Source organism: Hippoglossus hippoglossus, chromosome 21 (genome assembly GCF_009819705.1).
Source record: "Hippoglossus hippoglossus isolate fHipHip1 chromosome 21, fHipHip1.pri, whole genome shotgun sequence".
Lineage (NCBI taxonomy): Eukaryota > Metazoa > Chordata > Actinopteri > Pleuronectiformes > Pleuronectidae > Hippoglossus > Hippoglossus hippoglossus.
The window spans coordinates 14,732,434-14,758,380 of record NC_047171.1 but is presented as its reverse complement, the minus strand read 5'-3'; the positions used below and the strand labels follow the sequence as shown (position 1 = coordinate 14,758,380).

Genomic DNA, 25,947 nt, shown 5'->3' with positions numbered 1-25,947 from the left:
TCCGCTGAAGTCCACTCATCTTAATGGGGAATGAAGATGTGGCAGACTGATAATGTTAGAAAACTTCTCAGACATGGAGAAAACTACACCTCATGCAGCCTTTTAATGAGTCACAGGTAAATTCACATTGTGTAGATTTCTGCCATTTTTATACACGTTTGTTGAGGCCAGTCGTCAACTCTCACTTTTGTTTGGAAGCCCATGAAAATAATTATTTTCAGGTCATAGCAAGTAAAATATGAGAAAACATAATAATAAAAGAAAGCTGAAATTGCTCATGTAGGTAGCTTCCAAAATTGGATTAATCTCAATGTTTTATTATTTCATTGTATATATGACCTTCCATAAATATTACATTTTTGTTTAGATTAATTTCCCATCCTTTTGTTTTGCTGTTCCTGGTGGAAATGGATGCTCAGACCTGAGATTTACAGCAATGATAAAATGATTTAAGTCCCAGTCCTCAATTATTGACCATATAGATATTTTATATTCATTGAAAAGCTTTGGATAATATTCGAGATAACAACTTGATGAACTGATGATAAAAAGTTGTAATTGTTTTATTGCCTTGTTTGTAAGTATTATTATTAAATAAACATTTCACCAAAAAGTTATTTATTTATATATTCAAAATAATTTAGTAAAATGTTGTTGTAGTCTAAATTGTTTGGCCCTTTTGTTTACAGTTGAATCCCAGCCCTTCACTAATAAGGAGTTAGGTGATCCATTAAGGTGGCTGCTGCAGCTAAGCCATGTTTGTATTGATGAGGTATTATGAGCGCTGCTCTGGTCGCAGCCGGCAGTTGACTGTTATTGATTTGGGGTCAGTGGGCTTCCTCTCCTCTGGACCCTGGAAGTCAGTGAGTCAAACCGAGCAGAGCAGCAGGACATTGATTATATCTACAACATAATGCACAGTGTGCAGACTTCATATTGTACAACTGTAAACATAATTCTATATGCGGAGAGCTCCCATGATGCAACACTGTGGTGAGAAAATCCTCACTAGTTACATGGAAATCAAATCGTACCCTAATTTAAATTATTGAATCTAGTTTCTGCCTTTTGGTCATCACATAGCAACATAATTTTGTTAAGGCCTGATGTGTAATACTACGCTACAGTGAACAGTACACACACGATACACACACGATTATATATCTTTATAGACTTTATGTAAAGACGTATATAAAGTAAAGCCAAAGCAGCTCAATCATCCCCTAGTGACTGGCTGCATTATAGTCTTAAACCTGCCTCCTCCACGCTGGTGGATGGGACATGGGCCAAACTAAAAAGTCAAAGTACATTACAAATATAATTTCTCAAAGACGGTTTCTGTCGTTTTATGCAGTTCTTATCACACTGTTTCCGATAGGTTTCTATTTAATTATTTGATACTATGAAAACAGTGTGAAGCATCCTGACAGACAACGTAAACGCACAATGTCCGAGTGCATGTGTCGACACGACCTGGATACTGTGGCTCGATCCTCTGATCGTTGAAGTGCTCCAAATGAGGTCATCGCCAGTGTTAATTTCCTAGGGTCTTTTGGCTTTTAAATAGTATTTCTGGATAGTAGGAGGAGGTGGAGATGCGTCGTCCATCTTTGTATACAGTCTATAATACGCTTGGCTTCTAAGGTTACCGATTCTTACCATGTGAATGCTGAAAATAAAGTCTTCTCGCTTCGTTTCTCTAGCTTTCCTCAGCAGATAGTCCCTCAGTTGTTATGGAGATGGTTCGGTTGCACGTGAGTTGTGGTTTTTTAGATGCTGCTACATTTCAAAATGCCCTCTGAAGTTTTATTTTATTCACAAGTTTATTTCATTCATCGACCAAACCAAACAATTTAAAAGCAAACACAGAATCTCAAATCCTGAATGAAAAGGAGCAGAAGGAAGAATAATCGTACATAATCTGCCTCTCTCTCAGACATCAGAAAGACATTAATTAACAAAGCAAATAATTCAATACAATTCAAAATGATGAGCGTGTGAATTCATAAGCACTTGGTTCTCACTAGGCTAAATTGAGCTCTTTAAAAACAAACAGAGAAGCATCTGAATATAACCTACAGAATATACCGTAAGGCTGCTGCTTTCATTATTCAAATAACGCTGTGGAAATTAGGTTTTAATACGTATTTGTGTTCAAAATGGCAAAATCACACACCACTGTTCTTAACTTCATTAATGTCCCGCTTTTCCAGTCACAGTGGTCCTATCAATTGCTGTGCAGTTGCTATGGCAACCCTGATTTCTTGCCTCTCTCTCTCCCAGTCCTCTCAAAGCAGCCTCCCCCAAACCTTAATGAATGAGGGGAAAGTTGTTTCCCTATTAAACACCATTATAAACTGCAAATAATGTTCTTCTCATAAGCCCTCATTCTCAATTTGATTGCAGATATAGACCATATTATATATTATATTAAAGCAGCCACATAAATGGCTCGTGGTGTGAGGCTGTGTTGAAGAAATGGATGGTATATCCACGCGAGGATTAGTATTATTGATTAGGTTATAATCCCTGTGTTTTGTGCGTTTAAAAAAAGCTCTTGGATTATTCATGCGGCCGTCTCAATAAGCCCACCACCGGCTACGCATTCGTCTTTAGAACAAATAAAGGTTGATGGATCCTGGCTTCACGCGGCTCGGTAATGAACAGCGTTATTGCTCGGATAATGCCATACCAGGATATTCATCTCTGTCTCTGTGATATATTTGGGTTTGTGTGCGCTCACGTGCAACAACAACAGGTTTAAGAATGATCTCTATTAGCCTGTGTATATATTTACTACTATCGTCCTTTCGCCAGGCCTGTATTCAACTGGTCCCCTACTCCCAACTGAAGGAGTCTCTATACAACAGTGTGAAATACATTATCATGCATTAATGGAAACCCACTGTCAGATGATATCTGCGTCACCTCAGGCCTCTCACTGCTCTGTGGCATGTGTCATCACCCTGACTTATGGGCCTGGTTGGGCGCAGAGACAGAAAAAGGACAGGAGAGGTGGAAAGTAAAGTAAATATGGTGCACAGTCAACTTTATTGATACAGGCCAGTGGATAACCTTTTTTTGTCTCCAGGAAAAGCATTCAAAGAAAGGAGTTCTTCACCACAGTATATCAGGAGTGCGAGGACCATTAGCTGCTCCAGAACCATGAGTGCTAATGCAGATTTGTTCTTCACTGTCGAATCCTGCCACAAACATACGTCACATCCCGGCAACAAACACACCAAGTGAAGGGAAACTGTCCACAGAGGCTGAAGAAGAATACAGAAAGCTTTATATATATATATATATATTTAGATCTATATGTAAACATAACCTTTCCCCCATTACAATAAATATTTCGTCAGGCTCTAAATCTACAAAAAACATAGTCTCAAACTCTAAAACCATACCTAAAGATACCTGGAGTATTTACCTGGAATATAAATGACTTCATATGGAAGTGGGCGAATGACGATATTGAGGAATTCAGTGCATGTTCACAGTTTGTAGGCGCACATATTCGCCATCATACCTCATGAACCCAGCCTGTATGACACTAAATGTTGGTATGAGAAGGAAAATCAATGACTTTGAAAACATCTGAATGAACTCTCACTAGTTCTTGGTGACATCATTTGTCCGTGGATATGATTTATCATTACATTTAGAGATAAAAGGAAACAACAAGAAAGTTGCTTTGAATGTCTGGCCACGGGTAGAAAAGCGAAACCGGTGCATTCGGCTCTGACAGATCGCTGAAAAAATAGAGAAACACATTGGTTCATCTCACCAAATCCTTTTGATATCTAAGGCCTCCGGTATAAAAATGCAGGATTCGATTCCAGATTTTCATCTGCTTTGTCGCGCTCATGCCCGAGACATGCACTGCTGCCTACGATTTTTGAAAGATGTGCACGTGCTTCCTACCTGTATGTTTCATTTTGCTGCTGTAGTTCGTTTAAACCCAAGAGGAAGTGCCGTGACACTGATACCCTATAAAACAGTCTCAAACATCCTCGATAAGAAAGACCCCTTTTTTGCAAATCACAAAACAAAAACTCTGAGGGTCTGACTGAGCTACAAATCCATGAAACCCTTGGAATGTTTTTTTCCCTTGTTTGTACAGAAGCCGAGGCTGATTCAAAAAAACGATTGGTCCACTTTCTCCAGCATGTTACTGAGCCTTGAGTTAAAACCATTTCCCCAGATTCTTTAGGAAATATGCAGCAGTACAACAACAAAACAGCATCTGTGTCTCAAAAGCTCCTCACGTCATCATAACATCTACTGTATGATGCAAGAACGTTATACATTATCCCTGAAAGAACACCAACATCAACACCACAGTCTGCCCTCTCATCTCGCTGTGCTCACGAGCATTTCTCAATCTGAGAAACCAGAAATATAAACTTTATTTGTCACAGAGGGTGAAGTCTCTACTTCTTGTGGATGTCCTCGTGCCTGATGATCTTGTAGGTGACCCAGTAGAAGACGTTGAAGATGAGGAAGGCCAGAGGAAACGCGGCCCTGGAGATCGTGTCTATCCTCTTGGCTCTGTCCACGAACTTCTTCCTCATGGTGTCTATGTCCTTCGGGACGGGCGGTTGGGGGTTCGGGGCCGGAGCGGCGTTCTTAACAGCTGAGCCGTCCTTTGTTGGCAGACACTGGCTCATCTTGTAGCCAGCGAAATTAAAGCGGCCCTCACGCATGTCCTCATCCTGAAAAAAACCCAAGCACATGTGGACAGAGTGAACAAACTAGCACAAAATGTATGCTTTACTTCTTAATGGTAAATGGGTTACACGTATATTGAGCATTTCAATCTGCTTCCAGTTAGCATCTCATTCCGCATTCACTCAGGGTGAGTTCAGGACAAGAGTGAGGATCAAGAACCTGCTCTGCTTCCTGAGCTGCTGTGGTTCACTGAATTTACATGGACATTAATCAGCAGATATATGCAAATAAGAAAAAAAAGCAAGATAATATCATGCACCTAGAATGACTACTTACCTAATTAACTTTAATTCATTCAAATTATATTCATGTTACTCAGTTTCTAATATCTCTACAGCCATGTTAGCAGCTCTGACAACATGATAATGTTTAGTAGGCTGATATGAATTAGTGATGCATTTTTTTTTTAATCAAATACCAAACTGATAGACAGTATACTATAAAGATGCATTTCCAGTTACTCCCACTATCCAGAAATTAAGCCCAAAATATCCTGGATACGAAAGCTGCCATCTTGCAAATTTGAGCCGGACTCTGAGCTGTAGCGATCCCGAGGTGGAGCTGTGACAGTCTCGCTAATGTTTGACCCCATTTTTATAGCATGAAATAACTAACAAAAAAAACAAGCTTACAAACACTTGAACAAACATCTTTGAGAAAACATGGAGGAGGCAGGGTTTATGACATGTACCGTAGCCAGCCACCAGGGGGCGATTGAGACATTTTGGCTTCACTTTTCAGGGAGGTGTCATGTCGTCCATCTTTGTGTACAGTCAATTGTCTTTGTCAGAGGATCAACAGAGTTATAACTATACATCAGTCAACCTGATCCCCCCTGTTGTCACTTTACCGATATTATTGTAATCTATTCTGAACACATGTCGCTTAATCAATGGTCAAATTTAGGGACAATCTATCCAATAGTTGACAATTCAATAGTGTACAGCAGTTCCATCACTAGATCAACACCTACATTGTGATTTAATAGTTTGAAAAACCAAAGACTTCTCCTTTAAAGACTTTGACTTTAAAACCTACCTTTTGATTCCTCCTTTGTCTTCGCCTCAGCCGAAGGAACTCCTTCTGTTGCCTGGAGACAAAATTAACCCCGGCATATTCCAGCAGTGCAGCAAATACAAAGAGCAGACACACAGCCATCCAGATATCGATGGCTTTCACGTAAGAAACCTGCGGGAGACAACAGATTTTCCTTCGTTAGATCGTCCAAGGTAACAACAACCTCCAATTCAATAGGAATTTGATTTGACTCGGAATATTTATTGATTTCTTTTTGCAGTTTTTCTCTTAATTTAAATCCTACACCTATTAGATCTATTCAGTGATGATTATTCCTTCCCTCCTCTTTATGTTGCTGATTATATCCGTCAACTGTGACTTCTGCACGCCTGTAATTAGAGAGGGTGTTTGCTAACAAGTGAGCTGCCAGTAATGTCAGTGAGTGCATGGACATAAACAGCAGGAAGTAATTACTGCTTTAATTACCAATACAAAGAGAACGGCAATAAGAGTTGGTTCCTTGATTCTAATCTGTTTCTTTCGAGGACTTGAGGATGAAGATGGAAGCGGTAATTCCTCTTCAGTGCGACCTCACATCTCCATGACGGCTGATTAGCATGTGGAGCAAACAACTCAGCGTTTTGAGGTGCTTTTTACGGCAGTTATTGTCTTTCTTGAGTCGAGCCGCTCGGAGGATGCTCTTCAAATATTTATCAGTGTACATGTGTCTATTATGTGAGAATCTCTGTCGGGGCCGAGGCCTCCTGAGTGTACATCTGCAGACTGAAGCGTGGAGAGCGTCTGATCATCAAGATCGGCCTCTCGGTGCCTGTAGGACCCTTCAAGAAATATGTGCATGGCAATTTAACCAGATTGAAAATAAGTGAGCACACACCGCTGCTGCTGTTGGTAATGTATATATTCTTTAAGATGAAAGCAGATTTATTCTATTATATGCTTTAATCTTTATTTTTTAATTATGTGCAGGGGTCTACTGACTGACTGATTGACATTCTAGTTACACTTGCTTTCAAAGTACATTTGGGTCTTTTAGGTTCCTATAGCAACATATATTACAACCCCTCTGTAATAAGTGTAATAAAAATTTTGGGACTTGCAATGGTTTAGAATGAACATTTAGCATTTAAACATGTTCATGCAAGTAATGAATTAATGTCTGAACATCCTAGTGACCAAACTTGATCTATATAACAATATACATATACTTTAAAAGTACTTACTGGGATAAATGCAATTATGTCAGTCTAGTTACAGAACCTTTTACCATTAGAGGCTTTTATGTGCGTTCAAAGTAATGGACGTGTAGACTTGTATTAGACCTGCTGTGAGTTTACCAGTCTCGCCGTGAGGAGATTAAAAACCATTTCACCTTTGGAAGAGAAGCTCTGGAGCCGGAGCTTTGGGTGGTCATGGTAAGCACAGTGGTGATGCCCAGTGCCACTCGGGCAGGAGCAGCGTCCATGTTGATCCAGAAGGACACCCAGGAGAGGATGACGATCAGGAGAGAAGGGATGTACATCTGGATCAGGTAGTAGCCCATCTGACGCTCCAGGTGGAATTTCACTTCGATACAGGTGAATTTACCTGTAAAACAATTCAGACAGTGGAGAACGGTCAGCTGTACGAAAATGTGAACCATAGACAATTTGTATGTGTGTGTGTGTGTGTGTGTCCTCTGACCAGTGTTGTAGTGTTTGGTGCAGTAGCCCAGCTCCTGCCCCTCCCTCATAATGAACTGAGGCAGGGTGAGCCCCTCTGACACCTGCACTGCACCGTTCTCCAGCCACTCAAAGACCAGGTCGTTCATGGTGTAGCCAACTAGAGACAGAGATGAGCGTCTGAATCAACAATAAGGAAACATCAGCTGATTTTCATGTTGCAGCGACAAAGTCAGTCCTTACAACTTTCCAGCTGCATCGTACAAGTTTGGACGTCCATCGGGAAGTTCTTCAGATCCATCGGGCAGGACAGAATGAGAGTCAACCTGGGATGTGAGACACAGTTAGAGTTAGATACAGAGAACTGATGACAGCGTTATAATAAACGTATGTTATTTGCCTCTTTTAATTAATTAATAGAAATTGGGTTATTTTAACGTACAGTATGGAACTTCATCCACTAGGGCTCTATTAATCTAAACAATTACAAAAGACCTAGTTTGATGATGTCGTGAAGCAGCGAGGGATCATGGGAGTTGTCTTCACCACCACTGCTTTATGTGTATGACTGTGTGTGTGGTGGACCACAGCAGGAGTAGCTAATGCTTATGCTGGTGCGAATAGGAAAGAAAGAAAGAAAGAAAGAAAGAAAGAAAGAAAGATATCAATTTAGTGAACTTGTTCGTTTTAACCTGAACAAACTTAGTTTATTTGTGTGTTACCAATTTATGTAATTTCTTAAAGTTGATTCAACAATTTACAAAAAAATATAGATGTAACACAGGTTTAGTTGTTTTTACATATTATGTCTTTAACTTATAATAATTTGCCTCAAAAATCAAATTAAAGTTGCTGTATTGTTTTTTTATTATCTCTGGATCTTGCTCTTCTTTCTCCCGTGTGATGGCCTCTGACACATGGTGCAGGATTCCCTTCAGCAGGTTCCCATCACACTTTCATTACTGCAACTTATTGTCTCTGTGATGCATCGTGGTCCGAAAGTCTGCTCCGCCGCCGTGTCATCTCTCTCATAAATGGAGAGTGTCTAACCGCCGCTCATCCCCCCCCCGCTGACCCGCTCTGCCTCCACACCTGCGCTCCACTTCTGCCTCGAGCTGCTCTCCAAATGGACTCTGAATCGATCGCTTCGTTCCAGAGCAAATTGAATCCTCTGCGCGATAGGAGTTGTATTGAAATGAAATGAAACATATTTTCATATCTTGTACCGAGTTTTGCTCAGCGCTCGAGCCGACAGGCCTTTGAGATGTTGTCCATCATGAGCTGGTGGCACGTTTCAAGAGTTTATCCACGACGATTTGTAATATTCTGGGCGGAGAGACCAACATGTTGACGGAAGTGGTTTTTTGGTTCAATCTCTGCTTTTGATTCTCAACAATGCCCCTGAGATGATCTTGCCCTCTTGCAATCAGCGTTCCTTGATTGAAAAAAATCTACATTTCACAAGCAGTGTCATTTCAAAGAGTGATCTTGATGCAATAGAATCCATTTTAAAGTGTACACTTTAGATTTACACTCTTTGATGTTGGAGAGGAAAAGTAATAAGTGAACATGTCCTGAGGTGATCATATGCATCACAGATTTGGCTTCTCTACATTTTCATCTTTCACCCAGCGCTGATTCTCTACCTCTGCTACTGTAGCCTACTACAAAAACAGATGGTGTAAAGTAGGATTACAGAAGATGACTATGTTCTTTATTATTGGTTTATTACTTAGTCTAGAGAAAGTCGTGACAATTTATCAAAGATATCTCCAAAAGCTAGAAAACTAGAAAATATTCCTGCATATGATAATCAATTTTCTAAATATTTTTGTTCCTCTATCTTTAATTCTTGTGTCATTTTAAATTGACAACATGTCCGGCACATCACCTGATGCTGTAGAGGACCGTCCCGTCCTTGAAGATCCGCAGCAGCTTGTTGTCGGTGGTGACGTCGTGGAAGTTGGCTCCTTTCTCGTTGGCGAAGAAGAGGTCGGGCTTCCATATGGAGTCCAACATGGATGGGTCCAAGTCGAGAGAGGAGTCTGGGTATTTGCTGTACGCCAGCCGAGGGTCATTCCACTTCTGCCGCAGGAAGATGTTCACCCTGTAATCCTGTGGACATGAAGAGCAGCGTTGCATGTTTTGCAGTGCAGCCATTGAAGGTCATGAAAGCATTCTGGTGATGAGCATTACTCATCAGTATCAGTATATTTTAATATATCATGCTCCTTTTGATGAGGTTGTTAAACCTACATCATCATGATTATTCCTATACACACAATGCAATTATCATGACATTTGTATAAGTTAATAGAACAAGCAAGCAACTACATCAATTCTGAAAAGGTCAATAACTTATTGATTTTTATGTATTTTCTCGAGTGGTTGAAATGTAACTCAGAACATTTATACAAGACCTGTACCTGAGTACAAGTTGGAAGTATTTCCACTTTAAGCTACTTGATTTTTGTACACTTGTTGTACACTTTGTAGAATACTGGTTTATATGCAAATATAAAAAATGTGATATAAAAAATAATACAATGCTCCTGATTAAAGTATATTTTTCAGGTAATACTATTTCACTATCACTTCAGGAAATACACCTTCCAAACACTTTGTAACATTGACACATTTACAACTGTTGTGATGATACAGAGCATTTTGAAAAACAACATCACTAAGAACACGTGACAAATAATAAAATGGATAATGAGCAAAAAAATCATCATCAGTATATCAGTACTACACTTAGTATGTTTACTTGACCAGTTTGACGATCATCTCTAAAACAGTGACCTCATGATAACCTTTCATACCAATAATAATTAATCTGATGAGCATTAAAAGGAGCTAAATGATGCATTTGTAAGACGCTGATGAGGAAAACTGACAGCGCAGTTAGTGGCGGTCTGAATGACACGAGGCTCAGAGTAATTGATATGTCACGATGATGAGAGGCCCTTATGTTGTTTGACATTTCATCAGCATATTGGCGGTTCCAGATAGATTATTTGCATGTGTCTCCAAAGCCGTGTAATTCCCTGGCAACCTCGTGAGCAGAAAATAACATCCTCCATTCACCATCTAAACTGTTATAATCACTCATTATGAATCATTTGATCGTGATGAGTTTCAATGCAGAGGTTTTATGTTCTTAGCCCCTTAACAGTTTGATGCTTTAACACATTATAGATGACGTTAGTTTAAACGCCCAACCCCCCACCACTCCCACTTACTGGCTGCACTTAAAGTGAATTTCTAGTTGTTGAATGAATTATTAAAAAAATAGGACTGATATACTTGGTTAGCCAGTGTTTCTCAATTAGTTGAGCCTCAGGACCCAAATTTTGTAACCACACAAATGTATTTACATATACACGATGCTTTCAGTGGCTTTTCAGAACCTCTTAACTTGAACCTGTGAATCTTTTGTTTTGGTCCCTCTCTGTCATCAATATGAGAAAACCTAGATTTAATGTAGTCACTGTATTTTCGTTTTGCCATGTTTACATCTCATTGCCTTGGTGTTCACTGCTGATAAGCTGCCGTAACGACGGCTGCAATAGGCTACCAAGTCCTAAATCCTTCAAAATAAAAGCACTAAAGAGTGACTTCTTTCTGAAACTTTTTTTTCTTTCACACACAAACCAGCGACCCACTCAAGGGGCCCTGCTACCCAATTTTGTGTTGCAACCCACCATTCGAGAAACAAAAGATCTGGTCTGTGTACACTCATGGATCCGCCAATAAACTCCTTAAGGGCAAAAAACAAAGTCTCTGAATGAATGGGATGACAGAAAAAATAAATACATAAAGTTGCTCAGGTTGGTTTAAAAAAAGAAAACACAGGATGGTTCAGTCTTAACTCCAGAGCACGGATCACAGCGTAAGAACAAGTCCAAGCACAACGCTCAACTCACCATAGTAGTTTCTGCTATAGAACCAAAGCTGTTGATAAATATGTTGCAGGTAACATTAACGGGTGGACCTGAGGGATAGATAACACATTGACACGTCGTACAGGGCAGAAATCACACAGAAAGCCAGAGGAACTCACCATGGTCGTCTCTGTGACAGAGCCGAAGCTGTTGATAAAAATATTGAGTGTAACGTTTACAGGGGAACCTGTGAAATGGAATGACAATGACATGATAAGGGGAAAAAAATAAAGAAGACATCATCGAGGACAACTGCAGGGTTTTGGAGAAGTGGGGTCCTTTAGTTTACAAGCTGTTGTTGCACCATGAATGTCAACACGTGTTAATACCAACGTGCAGCTCTTTTCACTTTTATTATTTAATGGGAGCTCGAGTAGTGAGCGGGGACACGTGGCATGCTTTGTTAAACCAGAAGCAAAAGATCACATGAAAGAAGATATTTCGCTCTAGAGACTAAATGGATGGTTTCAAATCTGAATATGATCATAAATAATATCACATAGAGCCAGCTTGTTATCTTTATACTGACGCGTAGATCTCTTTTGTGGTGATCTTTTGTGGTTAACTACTGTAAACACATCTTTTTTGTATCCTGTTCTTATAAATTCAACAGAGGCTACGTGCACACAAACAAAACACATACACAGTAATGTGGAGCTGCAACAATGGGCCCATTAATTGATTAGTCTTTAGACAGGAAATTAATTGGTAGCTATTTTAATGGCCGATTAAGAGACACTAGTTCCTACCTTCGCCAGGGAGGTTATGTTTGGTTTGTTTGTGAGCAAGATTATACAAAAGCAGATGCAGGATTTTTTTCCCCCTCATCATTTTAGTTGATTTATCAGGAATAATTAATGGGTCTTGGAAATCAGACATGTTTAGGGGACTGATAGAAATGACTGTGTGCAATTTCGTGGAGATCCAAATACAAATACGGCTCTAGTGATTTGAAATGCTGTTTCGTAGTGGGACTATTGGACCTTGGCGGAGGTATGCTCTTTCTAAGAGACAGTTTAGTTATCAAATGTGAATATTTGCTGAGTTTTATTTTTGGTTTTTGGATCATCAGTCAGAAAAAGGCAATATAAATGTTATATTGCACATTAGGCCACTTTTTTTTTTTTTATACAAAGATCTCACATTTGTTATTGTAAATTATAGATAATTTAATAATTTAATCAAAATTGTCCCAATACAATAATTTACAGTTAATCAAAATAAATAATAATTAGTTGCAGCCCCTCAATAATGTAGTAGTTCTGTGGGTAAAAATAACCATCATGCTCTAATGAGTAGTGTCGTTTTTACTCCACCGTGGCCTGAGCTGGATCTGTTTGCGAGGGTTGGCAGGTTTTGCCATTTAAAGTCACAGCAAATCTTTTTCTTCTCTCTCCCTCTTTCTGACGAGTGGAGTTCCCTTCCCCCCTCTCTTCATCAATATTGCAGAACACTTGGTAATAATATTTGCCTGGGTTTTGTTTTGTCAGGTGGCCGCATTTAACAGCAGAAGCAGGAAAAATAAAGCCTCTCAACAAACTCAGCAATGAAATCTAGGTCAGCCTTCAGAAAAACAGTTCAACGCGCTCTTCAAAGTGTGACTAGCAGGTTCACAACACAAATCATCCGGGCTCCTGCAAAAGTGTTTGTTTTCTGGCTGTGGGGAGGGAGATTTTGTATGAGACAGGGAGCTTTATCCTAAACTACAGAGAGAATGTGAATTTAACCAGCAGGCTTTAGGTCTTTTAATCCCTGTGTGCTTTTTCTCTCAGAGAAACAGTTGCTCACACTTCACCCCTGCAAATGCCAACTGGTGTTAAACAGCCTGTGCTCCTCACATCTCGAGTCCAATTCAGCAGGCTTGTCCCTTCCTCCCAGACAGAGAGAGGAGATCTGGGCAATGAATATCTGAGGCTTACTAATCTATCCTGGACGGTCCCGCTATACTGGGGTCCCCAAACCCCCCCAACGAACACCCAGCCTGCAGTGCATGGTCCTGAGCCCCCAGGGGTCCAGCCTATCCTCTCTCCGCTCCGTTCCAGTGACAAATGCTGTGTCTGTCTCCAGCATCGCAGCACCGGCGACAACATCAGAGGAAGTCAGTGGCCAGCAGCTGTGCCACGGGGGGCTCCATCCATCATTTGGCCTGTCATGGTGGCAATCCCTGTCTGCAAGACCACCCCTCCTGCCTCTTTCTAAATGATCATCTAATGGAGATATGTATTCTATCACATATAATTTCAAATAAAAACAAGCATGCAATGTTATAATGAGGGTTAGTTCATGATCTAATTAAAGGAAGGACAACCTGGTGACTGTCAGTTGGAGTGATTGATTGTTCTTATCACAGGACTGGCAGCACAGTATCTCCACAAGAGATAACAGCAGGGGATCTCCAGATAAGTGAAAATGTCACAGTCTGGGTTTGTTTGCAGTTACATTTAACAGGGATGGAGATGCAAAAAAAACTGTCCATTACTAGATGTAGACATAAAGGTGGTGGTTGTGGTGGGGACAAGACGAGACTCGGTGTGACGAAGTGTGTGAGGATTTTTCGGGAGGAGAAAGATGATAATAAACACACCTTTAAAATTCGGTCGTATTCGTGCATCATACCCGGACGTGCGACCCATGAGTGAGTCCAGAAAGTCTGATGGAGACATGTTGGAGGATGATCTGGAATCGTGCTCCTTGGCATCCACAACTCTGAAACCACACACACACGGGAAAAAAATGACAAATGTCAGAGCTCCAAATCCGTCATCAAAGCTTTGTGTGCGCACACATGGAGAGTGGGAAATGCGTAAAAGCGCAGATGAATTGTATGTGATTCGACGTCGTGGGCTTCTCCTTCAACATGCATGCAAGATTATCACGCTGACAACACAACATGCTGTAATTTATAGAGGTGAGATTACAGGAATAATATTGTGACGCCGCAGGATAATAGAAAATGACACCCTTCCCGTGCGTAAATTTCACCATCTATTCATTGATAGGGTATTTAGGGGCAGAAATTGAGGAATAAAAGGGAACTGAAGTAAATCTAATTCAAAGTGATAATCAAGCAATTACAAACTCGATCCTTGTTTCTGGAATAAAACCAGCAAACCCTTCTAATAGGGTCAATCAAAAGTCTAAATCAAGAAAATAAAAAAATAGTCTTCCATCGATGAACTTGGTAAATAAATGCCCTTACCTGAAGTTGTTTGTCTCCATGAAGTATGTCAATAAAGCTACCAAAACCTTGACGAAGGAGCGATTCATTCCTGGTGGTTTACCCATGTGCTCACTTTTCTATTTCTTCCATGTGTTTACATTGGTCAGACACATAATCCAAATAGGGGCACCGCTTTCTTCCTGACCAGGTCGTGGGCGTTTGCGTGTTCTCTTGTCACACAGCAACGATACAGGAGACATTCCTCACTGCGGCCACGGATCATACTTTAGTTTCACGAAACTCTCGGACTCCCGCAAACACATTTCTCGCGGCGGAGGTGAGAAGACGAAACATCCTGGTCAGGCGTCGAGAGGGACGTGAAACTCCAAAACGCATCCCCTCATGGCAGCTCTCTGGGTCGGATCCGGAGGAGATCTCGCTCCGTGGAGACGTATCCACAGCTGGTCCGTGCTGCCGGTGCTCGTGAAGTGAAGCCTCTGGCAGGTGGACTTCACCATCCCCGTGTTCAGGAATGGGAGAGGAACGCCTTTTCTCATTTCAGCACTTCAGACAGCTCCCGGTCTCCGTTACGCGCAAGCGCAAGGCTTAAAAGTGGTGGACGTGAGTTGGTTTTCAAGACCCAAAAAAACGAGAGAGTCGATTTTACAGAATCATATTCAAACACTGTCCTTTAATGTCATAACATAATTTAGATTTTACATTGGTTTGTCTTATGAGAAATGGGGAAACTCCCAGTGCGCACGTCTGGATCAGGTGGGTTTGGGAAATTCGTGTTTTCCAGTGGTGCAATCAAGAACCTGAAATTATATGTTTTTTGGTCATGTAGGGGTAGACTTATAATATCTATACTCTTAAGTTCACATACCCTGGCCCTTAGCTGAAGTCACAAAAACACAGAGGGATGCTGATTGACATGTTTTACTCTGACATCACCCCTGGATGTATTTTTACACACTGTGCCTTTTTTTTCTTAGGTCCTCATCATTGTCTGTTTAGAGCAGGCTCCATCCTCACAGAGATATGAAAAGTGTAAACAAAGGACGCACCAGTGAGAAGCCTCTGGGAGAATATTTGGTACCCTGGTTGCCCTGGAAACAGATTTCCGAGGCACATCATTGCAAATGCTGAAAGGTTGGCCTCCCAGAGCGAGACGGAAGAGAGCTGACAGACACACAGACAGAGTCACAGACGGAGACAGCGGGAAATATACAACTGAAGCCCAAGGGTGGAGGGATGGAGGTTTTAGTAGAGGCCAACACAGATTCATTTATTATTGCTCCATTTTTATCAAGGTATAGGCCCACATAAGCTCCTGCCATTGATGCAGAACCTGGAAGCTTCCAGTGTGGGGATGTGAGTGGGCTGCAAGGCTTCACGACCACAGGCATGAATGACTCATTCCACACGAATACACAGGCATGTGCTGCGGAGGAACCAGCTAAACTTAGTGAGGCACAACAAAAGTATTTAATTCACATCAAGTGAACCACAGGCGTCGAGTTGTGAGATTACTGTCAGCGCATCACATGCCTCAGCACCGTGACATGCTCCGGGCCATATTACACCTCAGCCTGACACTCGGTTTACTGACCAGTTTGCAGCGGAGCTCGGTCCTGTCTCAACCTCAGTGCTCTCCTCCCCTTTAATGCTTAGGTCCAAATTAAAAAAAGTGTCACGTCCTATCTCATGCTCGGGAATGTATGGCTTCATGCTCGGGTCTGGGGATTTAGCATTAGAGTGTCATCAGGGGTCGTGTGCATGGCGTATTCTACAGCATGTTCGCCACCATGAATACTGGATGTCCAGTGTGAATTATTTACCTGCAGGCACATGTACATGTTGTTTTGTTCTTAATCAACAAACAAACATAGCTTTGTCCTGCATGTATAGCAGTGCATCGTCCAGATTTACTACACAGTGCCCGTTGTAAACCTGTGTCCTATCTATAAAGCTGTGTTTGTTTGTTTATGGTGCAGAGTGAAGCAAGACATCTTTGTGTTCATCCTACCTGGTTTATCTGCAATGAAGATTTAATTGTCAATATTTTTTCAGAAAATGAAACTGAATTTGTCTTTCACATGTGTATTGTATAGATTTAATGATTCACCAAACTTTGTCATTTTTGTATACAATGCATCGACACAATCTTCAGACCGAAGTTCACAACTTTTCAAAATAAAACCTTGACATAATCCGTTAAATCAACCAAATTAACATTGTGCTTTTACTTTGAAAACAACTTGCTAAAGAGGAAGTGATTCTATGAATGTTGCTGCCATGATGGAGATCAGACTCCCGTGGATGTCTTCGTCAGTCCGAAATGATTGGCAGGACAGATATTATTGGCTGCATGCCACTAGTTGGCAACCACTGCTGTAGTTTATCCGGGGATGTAACCCGGTCCACAGACTGAACGCACACTGCCCCACCCCAACGGACAGAGTGTTGGTCGTCTGTTTAGTTTGTTTTTATTAATATTGAACGTAACATGTGTCCAAATGGCACCAAACAGCACTTCCCTTGGAAGGAATCAATACAGATGCTAAGTGTGGAGTTGATAAGATGAACGGTTCATGAGATATTCGTTCTTAATACACACAGACAGACGTTTGTGGAAATATTATGTAGATGACTCTGGTGTCACTGTGTCTGATCCAAGCCGAAAAACAACATCGATAAAAGCTGATATTCTGTGACGTCTCTTTAATGAATACATTTCCTGCCGGCGAGAGCCAAAATCCTCTTTGCACTCAAGTCACTTATTACCCATCCCTGAGACAGCCGCACTTGGCTCGTCTGTGTAATGACAACGAGCCAGAGCTTCAATTGGCCATTAGTTTCCATAAGGGAAGTCTTTGGGCCAGGTGGGTCACATAATTAAAGGAGGACAAGTCAAATCTGTGTGCCATTAAAGGCGAGAGAGAGAGAGAGAGAGGGCGAGGGAGATGTAGTGTACCTCTAAAGGAGTGGATAAAGCCGAACGATTCTTCAGACAGGAGCTGTCCGTCTGTCTCATTTATCCAGCAAGTTTCCGCACGGCCATTAAATTCAGAGGCTCGAGACAGGAGCTATTTTAAAGCTGCCCACACACAACAAAGATTGGTTGCCGCTGCCTGTTATTCCGCTGGGAATTAAGGGGTTTACATCATCTGGCTTATTGTGTTGTCTAAAAGGATTTCCAGCACGATTTACAACTTTAAAATAAAATCCGGAGGTTTTCCTCTTGTGCAGTCCAATACCACATCCCAAAATAACCAACGCAGCAAGTTAGCCTGTCATTTCTGCGTCTATATTTGCACACAAACCTTTTTCTTTTAATAATGTCGGGGCAGTAAACCCGCTGGAAGCTCCATGTAGTCTGTTGTAATTGATCTTCCTCCTCCTCAGTGAATCGAGGAGTTGTGAATCGGCCGGACAGCTCACCTGGAAACAACAAGCAGGCTTTAACACCCTGATGCTCATGTGCACTGGACTGGAGACGATTGAGAGCTGCAGGAGTATCCATTGCCCCCCCATCGATTCCTTGTATCTTTATCCCACTTAATGACTTTTTCGCTCTATAATTCAACTCATGGAGCTGATCCGCGGCCTATAGCGAGGGGGATGCGCAGACAGTAACTTGTGGCGGGAGGAGCTTTTTTTCTTTTTGATGAGAACATGCAAACGTTCTTTTCCCGAGGAAGAATGCACAGGATTTAATGAGTGGTCTCTTGAAAAGAAGCGAAGGATTTGAGAATTCTCCAGTGCCGCAACACAATTATCATAAGCTCCCCGTCGTAGCAAAAATTAGCTAAATTGAGGCACCTATACACACATGAGAGAGATACACATGTATAGATTATACACCCACTCTGGTTGCAACACAAACATGTTTAAGCTACGCCTCTCTAGATTTATAGAAGCTACAGAGTCATATGAGACACGGCTGATTGGATGGCCTAAATGCTCCACTCCTTAGGTCATTTCTTCCCTCGGGCCAAGTGAAGAGAGCAGCTCTTCTCTGTGACTTATCTGTCAATCACAGCCCTCCTCCATCAGTGGGAGCCCCCTGACAGCCACAGAGCCTTTCTCCATCACTGAGCACTGAAAACCCGCTGATCCCCCCCAGTCTAGACCCTCCCCACACTGATACACAGCTCCACATGCAGCCCCTCTGTCTCACCACGTTCAATCAGTCCAACGAAAAATGACACAAAGTGTGCGTCACATCCAGCATTAATGACCGTGTACAGTTTGTTAAGCAATTACTCCTCGAGTAGATCCATCATGTTTTTCATCCACATCTGCATGTCAGGGACGTCTCCTCCGAGTCCCAGTGTCTGTGCAGTCACCCAGATCTTAAGCAGCAGCAGCAGCAGCACATATACACATGCAGCTCCCCGGCTGCTCCGTGTTGACACTGGCTCACAATTTATCTATTTCCAGCTCGCGGGCTTGTCTCGCTGAGCGTTGTCACTGGAGTTGTGCAGCTGTCAAAGTGATGCAAGAATAGATTGAAGATTGAACGCGATTTCGATTGCTTAACTGGTTTACATCAGCTTTTCCTTCCAGGGGAGCTTGATGTATGTCACGGGACCAATTACGCATGAGAAGGACAGTGCTTATTCTGTTTGTTTTTCTTTAGATTGGGAGGAAAAAGCTCTTATATGTTGAATATCCATGTGCATGTGATGATACTCCAACTTAATGTGGTGGAGGACAATTCCTGTGGCAGCAGCAGCAGCATCTCTCCAGGTCTGTCAGAAGAAACAGGTTACGTTACCACCGTGGAGTGTGTGCGCTCAGCTATACCGTTTAAGTGTCTCTGTTAGAACACTAGACACGATGTGCTTGCACAAACATGGCTTCGCAAAAGTGATTAGCATGCAGCCTGTCAAACTGAAGAGCACATTAAAGATGACTGACTGTCACACTTAAAAAGAATACAGTTCTATAGATGTGAGCAGAGTACAGTACCGGGGAGGGAGGGTTGTCCATGTGACTGCTGCGTGTAGAAAACACTGCTCTCTATTATCAAGCATCAGTATCTTGTTGACTGGACACTTGCTGTGTCTCTTCTCCTTTTCATCACGTTTGTCTTAAAACTGTCAGAGAGGGATGCAGGTTGACAATATCCACAGCTGTGCCACCACAAAGTTTCCCCTCAAAACTGGCACCGTTGTGTGTCATGAACTGGACTAGATAGAGGGGCGTCCATTTTTTTTCTCTTGAGACTACCAATAAATACCTTTAGGTCGACCTCGAAATGTCAATGTTTTTGTTTTGTTACCTTTGTTTTCACCCCTATTCATTTGTGTATTTGCAAGCAAGATTAAGTTTAAACTGTATAGATAACCATACAATCTTAAGTGTAAGGATGTGGTCTGGGTTAGAGAAGAACCCATAAAATGTTGGTGCCGGCATTCTTTGAAATTTTCACTGGTTTCACACGACATGTTTCAGTGATTTTGATCAAAAATATCGGACATGTTTCGTTGACTCATATTTCTAATTGTGTTTGATAGAAATCTGGATCTAGAGAATTCAGCTGTAATATTTTTCATGAATCACTCTCTATGTTACTACTGGGGATAGATGTTAAATTGTGATTAACATTTTGGCTCAGAATTTAAAGGCTCATTCACAAATGAAATCTGCTGAAACACAATGTTACAAAGGATAAAAAATAAAACAAGATTTCTCACCACATTAAAAATACATTGAATTTATATCTATATGGGCTGTATGTTTGTACAGTTATTCCAGCTACAATATTCTCAAAACCAAAACCTTTATATTCTGTTACAAAAGGAGTCATTTCAAATTCTTGATAGGTTACTAGTAAGGCATGTCAAACCAAAAAGTATTCTCATTAATTATTCACAACTGATTTACAAAGTATAACACATTCATTAACTATTGATAAAGCTATCAGCGTCCCATGACAAACTGGTACAGTCTGTTTAATGTAAAATTAAAGAAGAAAAACAAAACAAAAATTTGTTTCGTTCAGTTAATTTCAAATTACACTAATACAAAATACATAAATGAAATGTAAAAAATATGGAATATAGTAAAATCCACATATGGCTTATATGAAAACCACCCTCGCATATAACAAAAATTAAATATAATAATAAACATACAACATTTTCTAAACATGTTATATATTGGTTTAAAATTGGACAATTAAGAGATTATGTAATTTTTGTTGTTGTTACTGTATAACTTTAAGTAATAGATAATCCACTAGTATGAATATATCAAGAGATAATTCACTCAATCAAAGGGTCTCATATATTATACAGTTAAATTGTCCAGATGTGATGAAGTGTTTGGCTTCTCGTCGGCTGGCGGTCGTAATGTGTAGCGGTCAGATCCTCGGCTGCTGAGAGACGCTCGGAGTGGACGTGCCTGACAGCTCGCAGCTCCACTTACATTAAGTCAAAGGTTGACTGGGTTCACTGTCGGACTGGTCACTGGTCTGAACTCATACATTATTTAATAAGAACCATCACAGCCTTTTCTTTCATTTATTCACAGTCGTGCATCACGCTTACTTCGAGAGGCATCATACAGTGACCAGAAACTACATTCTCTCATCTACTCGCAGTTCTGCTGCAAAGTACATTTAACTTCATGTTGAATAGCTACTGAGGAAAATAATTTTATTGCACTAAAACATTTCTATAAAATAAATCCCTCCCATTAAGATCAATTTATTTGAAATAGTTTATAGTTTTGCTGAATCCCAGTTTCCTGCTACTTTAATCCAACTCTGAACTTGATGAATGCAAAGTTAATTCCTCCGAGCTGATTGCCATGGGAACGGAGCTGTAACTGTCTCCTCCATGTGAGACAGCTTATAATTGTCTTCTCCTGAAGATGTCTCATAGTGTTCGCGTTATATTCAAAATATAAAAGTGCAGAGAATCAGACACAATCCAATAGATAATTACCAGATGACCGTGGATACAAGTGGTTTGTTTACGTGTGCTTTCTTCTCGTCTTTGAAAAAGAAAATTGGCTGAAAATTTCAATCATGTCCTCCACCTTCAGGTGAAAGCTTTGAAGGGGGAATAATCAGCATGTGGAGACGAGGAGGACGCTGTCACACTCACAAAACATCTTCTCCTGGCATAAAAAAGAAATATGCCTAAGTGTCCAAGTTTGTGCCGGTAAAAAGAAATATCAACATTATTTTAATTCCGCTATTTCACAGCACACAGACTGACACAAGGTCAAACTCAATTTCTAATTTGCTTCTATATCTAAATTGTGCACTTCTCCAGAGAAGCCAGCAAGATTTATGAAGGAGAAGAAGGGAGAGACATTTAAATTTACCATTTGAGACGAAAATGGATAAAGCCAAATAATTTGACATGTTACAGTGTCAGGTATGACATTTATAGATGCAGAATATGTTTTAATTTTACATTTAAATTTCAATTTTTACAGTGTCAGTCATTGTCCCTCGCGTCTTCGCCTCCTGCTCTCACTATAGTTTGGAACCATTTTTAGAACACTGTGGGGCAGTAAACACAGTTTCCATGGAAACATCACATAGACACACATTGATAAGCGGATTGGAGCAGCTGTATTTTTCTGATGACGAATGGAACCTCAAAAGCTGAGGGGGGGGGGCTTCGGCTTTCGAAAACAATTAAATGCAGCCAATATATATTCGAGAAGAGGGATCCACATAAGCGGAGGAATCTGTTTGATTTCGCATCATGAGGCAGATAACAAACGACTCTTATCTGGTTGGGCCAAAAGCACCCTCTGGCTCTGCCTCGCCGCCTGCCTGCCAGCGCCTCTGCCGCCCCGCGTCTGAGAGCAGCCGCAAATGGGCAACAATTTCCAATTTGATTTGACTTTACAAATGGATATATTGATCCGGTGCAGCTGTTCTCATCAGGCTGCAGAGAAACAATCAGGCAACGTTTAATTGGGCGTCAGTCAATATCCTCAAGCAGTTGAAGAAGGAGACACAGAAAGGTCTAGGTGTGTTAGAACTAATAATGGAAACAACAAAATAACATTTAAGAAGCTTGGAATTAAAATTTTAGCCTAAATAATCTATGTTTGCTTATGTTTTTAGTGCATATTGTTGGATTTGGGGTTTGGGTTAGGATTAGCTTCCATACAGTTTCTAGATTTTAGGATTAGGGTGAAGGATTAGTTGGTCAATATTTTTTCTTCACAAGGTAATGGAACTTTTTTTCCTTTCTCGAAAACCCCCCAGATCTGACACTAACTTATTATATCAAGCAGCGTGTTGTAATCGTCTGGAGTGGATCTGAGAAAACGTTACACCAGGAGACTATATTTACACTGTGTCCCATGTCTCCCAGGGTTATAGAATGAGACTCAGCTGTTGTGTGGACACACACAGAGAAGAGAGAGAACAACTTGATCAGAGAGCAACTGATGCTGTCGTGAGAGATGCTTTGCATCACAGTAGCACGTCTCCCCTCTGTGACTCTCGTGGATCCTGAAAAGGTCTGAGAACGTGCAGCTTCATCCACAGCATGATGAAAAGTGAAGCAGTAAAAAACTGGGCGATGAAATACCATCATTAACTGTTCTGTATATGTAGGACACACACACACACACACACACACACACACACACACACACACACACACACACACACACACACACACACACACACATAGATGTGGCTTTAACCATCTATCTAACTATCCTTAAAACATGGCCTCACCTTAACATTTAATGATTAACCTTATGGGGACTTGCTTGCTTATGTCCCCACAATGTGACATTAAGAACAGGTCCCCACAACATGAGTAATACTTGGACGTTACACACACACACACACACACACACACACACACACACACACACACACACACACACACACACTCACAGTAATTGTGCAGCTTTTTTTCTTATCTTATCCCTAAGTTTATATACCATAACCAATTTATGCATAACTCTAACCTTAACCTACCCACAATTCACATCTTACCTGTAACCTTAACTAGGAATTAAGTTTAGCCTCATGACCCGACTTTGGTCCCCATGAGGTCTGCTGGTCCTGACAAGGTCAGTGTTTGTATTGAAAAAGGTCCTAAAGACTGAACAACGGGAACACACACACACACACACACACACACACACACACACACACACACACACACACACACACACACACACACACACACACACACACACACACACACACACACATTTCTCATTCTGTTGCTGCACTGAGTGAGGATCAATGTGAATGAGACTGATTGATGAAGTCTTTTTTTCACTGGAATTCTGAAGGGTCTGTTTTCTAATGACGAGCCTCCAGAGATAATCATGACACTGGCCTCTGTGGCTGAGCGGAGAGTGTTTAATAACACAGATACTTAATAACACACAAGTTCAAACATCCTGTAAAAGCTATTTTATGTTCCAAAGGAAATTAAATGTGTGAAGTGAAATGAGAGGATTCACTCTTTTCAATAGTCCCTGCCTTAAACTGCTACATCTAAAGTAAATTTGGGTCAAATTGGTCCGGTCTGCCAGACGCTAAAGTCAGTTTCAGTGAAATAATTGAAAATGGTAATGAAGCCCTGCTATCACCAGGTCAGCAAGACACAGTCTAACATTATGCTCTCGATTAAAACTCAATTTCCCATGATACAGAGGAGCTGCAGGCAAGAATGAGTTCACACAAACATATCAACATAAACATCACAGTAGAGTGAGAGCAGAGCATATAGATCATGTTGAGGTGCACAATCTAATGTGATCATAAGGAAAACAAAGTGCTTCCTAATGTAATAGGTTCGTCTGCGTCACACTGACATTAATGTGGCGAGCGCTGCCACTTCTCAGTCACCTCATTTTGTGAGATCTGCTGAGCAGAGACTGCCGCACATATTGTGTATTTTATACTACAAAGAACTGTACAGATTGCACAATTATCCAAAATGTATTCCCTCTTTTATTCCCTCTTTTGCACATACAGAAAACAGACTTGAATATATATTAATATTGTTACTGTTATCATATATAGTATTTCTACTCTATTCTTATTTCTATTCTCATTATTTCCCTTGTGCTGCTACTTCCTTGTGCTGCTGTGTCCATTGTGAATTTCCTCTACAGAGGATCAGTAAAGGTACATCTTATCGTATCGTATCGTATCGTATCGTATCGTATCGTATCGTATCGTATCGTATCGTATCGTATCGTATCGTATCTTATCGTGTCCTCTCTTATCTTATCTTATCTTATCTTGTGACAGCACCAGGAAAAGTGTCATGATATCAGCTACTCAACATTAAGATTACAACCATCAACATCATTTGCATATGTACACGAAAGACAATGACGTTCGGAAACTTTCCTGTAAATATGCAACGTGAACAACTGAAGATGAAATATACTTCATGCATGGACTGAGCGTGTAGATAAAATCCATTTGGCAAATAAGTGAACAACAGAGCAGGGAGCTCACACTCTGCAGGGTGTGAATGACGTATTAGATTGCTAATGGCTAATGGCTTCACTGAGAGTCCTCTTTGTTGACGTGAGTACAAACCCACATTGAAGTGTTTCCGTTTAAAGGTCACCAAATGTATGCAAGTGACTAAAACATGAAAGGATGCTTTTATGTCTGATTGATATTGACATTGAGTTTGTGAAAGACGCGGCAGGGACATTATGATGAAGGCCGGTGGAGAGTCAGTCTGCAAATTGACACTATGGTGCATTAGGTCAATACAAAGCTTGAATGATGCTGCTCTTCAATTTGGCACAATTGCTTTAGGAACGGTCGTTTCAAAGACAACAAGTGTTTAGAGATGAGCGTTTGAAGGTTGTCCATCCACACTCTATTCAATATATTGATTTGGTGACTACATCTATATGTGATTTGGTTGAATGTGCAATTCTCACAGTTTCAGAAGTGAAACAGATTTTCAGGCATAGTAGAAGATGCAAAACTTAAAATAACACTAAACTTAAAATAAACAAGAACATGCCATCAGCTCAAAGGCGGATGAGCTTTCATCCTTTGCAGTAGTTAACAAGCTGTTTGAAGCATCTAAATACAATACTGGCAATTTTTGTTTAAATGATATATTCTTTAGTATTTTTTAAAATTAAAAATCATTTAAATATTTGAAAAAAACATCAAATATCTAACAAAAAGTGTGATTTTATTATTCAACAATAACCTCATAAAAATAAATATAATAAAATGTCTGAAAAATGTTAATGAAATGTCCTACAAAAAAGATAGTATCCAAAAATAAATCTGCAAACTCTCCAAAAATATCACTTAAATGACTCACAAATATTTCTTGTAAATCAGAAAAAAAAAATTGTGAAACATCGGACAAATACCAGCACAATATCCTGCGTTAATATCAGTAAAATATCCCCAAAA

General features: G+C 40.6%; 1 protein-coding gene across 2 annotated transcripts; it reads right to left on the bottom strand.

Moving 5' to 3' along the window:
- Positions 1-3,023: 3,023 nt before the first annotated feature.
- glra2 (glycine receptor, alpha 2) lies at positions 3,024-15,109 on the bottom strand. Of its 2 annotated transcripts, XM_034575292.1 has the most exons (9): positions 14,574-15,109; positions 13,959-14,080; positions 11,357-11,424; positions 9,322-9,545; positions 7,674-7,756; positions 7,453-7,590; positions 7,142-7,356; positions 5,773-5,922; positions 3,024-4,718 (listed from the first exon to the last, which is right to left on the bottom strand). In XM_034575292.1, the coding sequence occupies exons 1-9, from the start codon at positions 14,657-14,659 to the stop codon at positions 4,437-4,439; spliced, it is 1,368 nt and encodes a 455-aa protein (XP_034431183.1). In that variant the 5' UTR covers positions 14,660-15,109; the 3' UTR covers positions 3,024-4,436. The 2 variants fall into 2 exon arrangements, with proteins under 2 accessions (XP_034431183.1, XP_034431184.1); XM_034575293.1 differs by lacking the exons at positions 11,357-11,424; positions 14,574-15,109 and having other exon boundaries at positions 13,959-14,079.
- Positions 15,110-25,947: the final 10,838 nt, after the last annotated feature.

Bases quoted from the DNA above. Each gene is read 5' to 3' on its own strand.
- glra2 (XM_034575292.1), bottom strand. From the start codon at position 14,659: ATGGGTAAACCACCAGGAATGAATCGCTCCTTCGTCAAGGTTTTGGTA. The intron at 11,425-13,958 runs GTGTGTTTATTA...TCTATCCCTCAG, and splicing joins AATACGACCGAATTTTAAAG to GTCCACCCGTTAATGTTACC. The intron at 7,591-7,673 runs GTAAGGACTGAC...CTCTGTCTCTAG, and splicing joins TACGATGCAGCTGGAAAGTT to TTGGCTACACCATGAACGAC.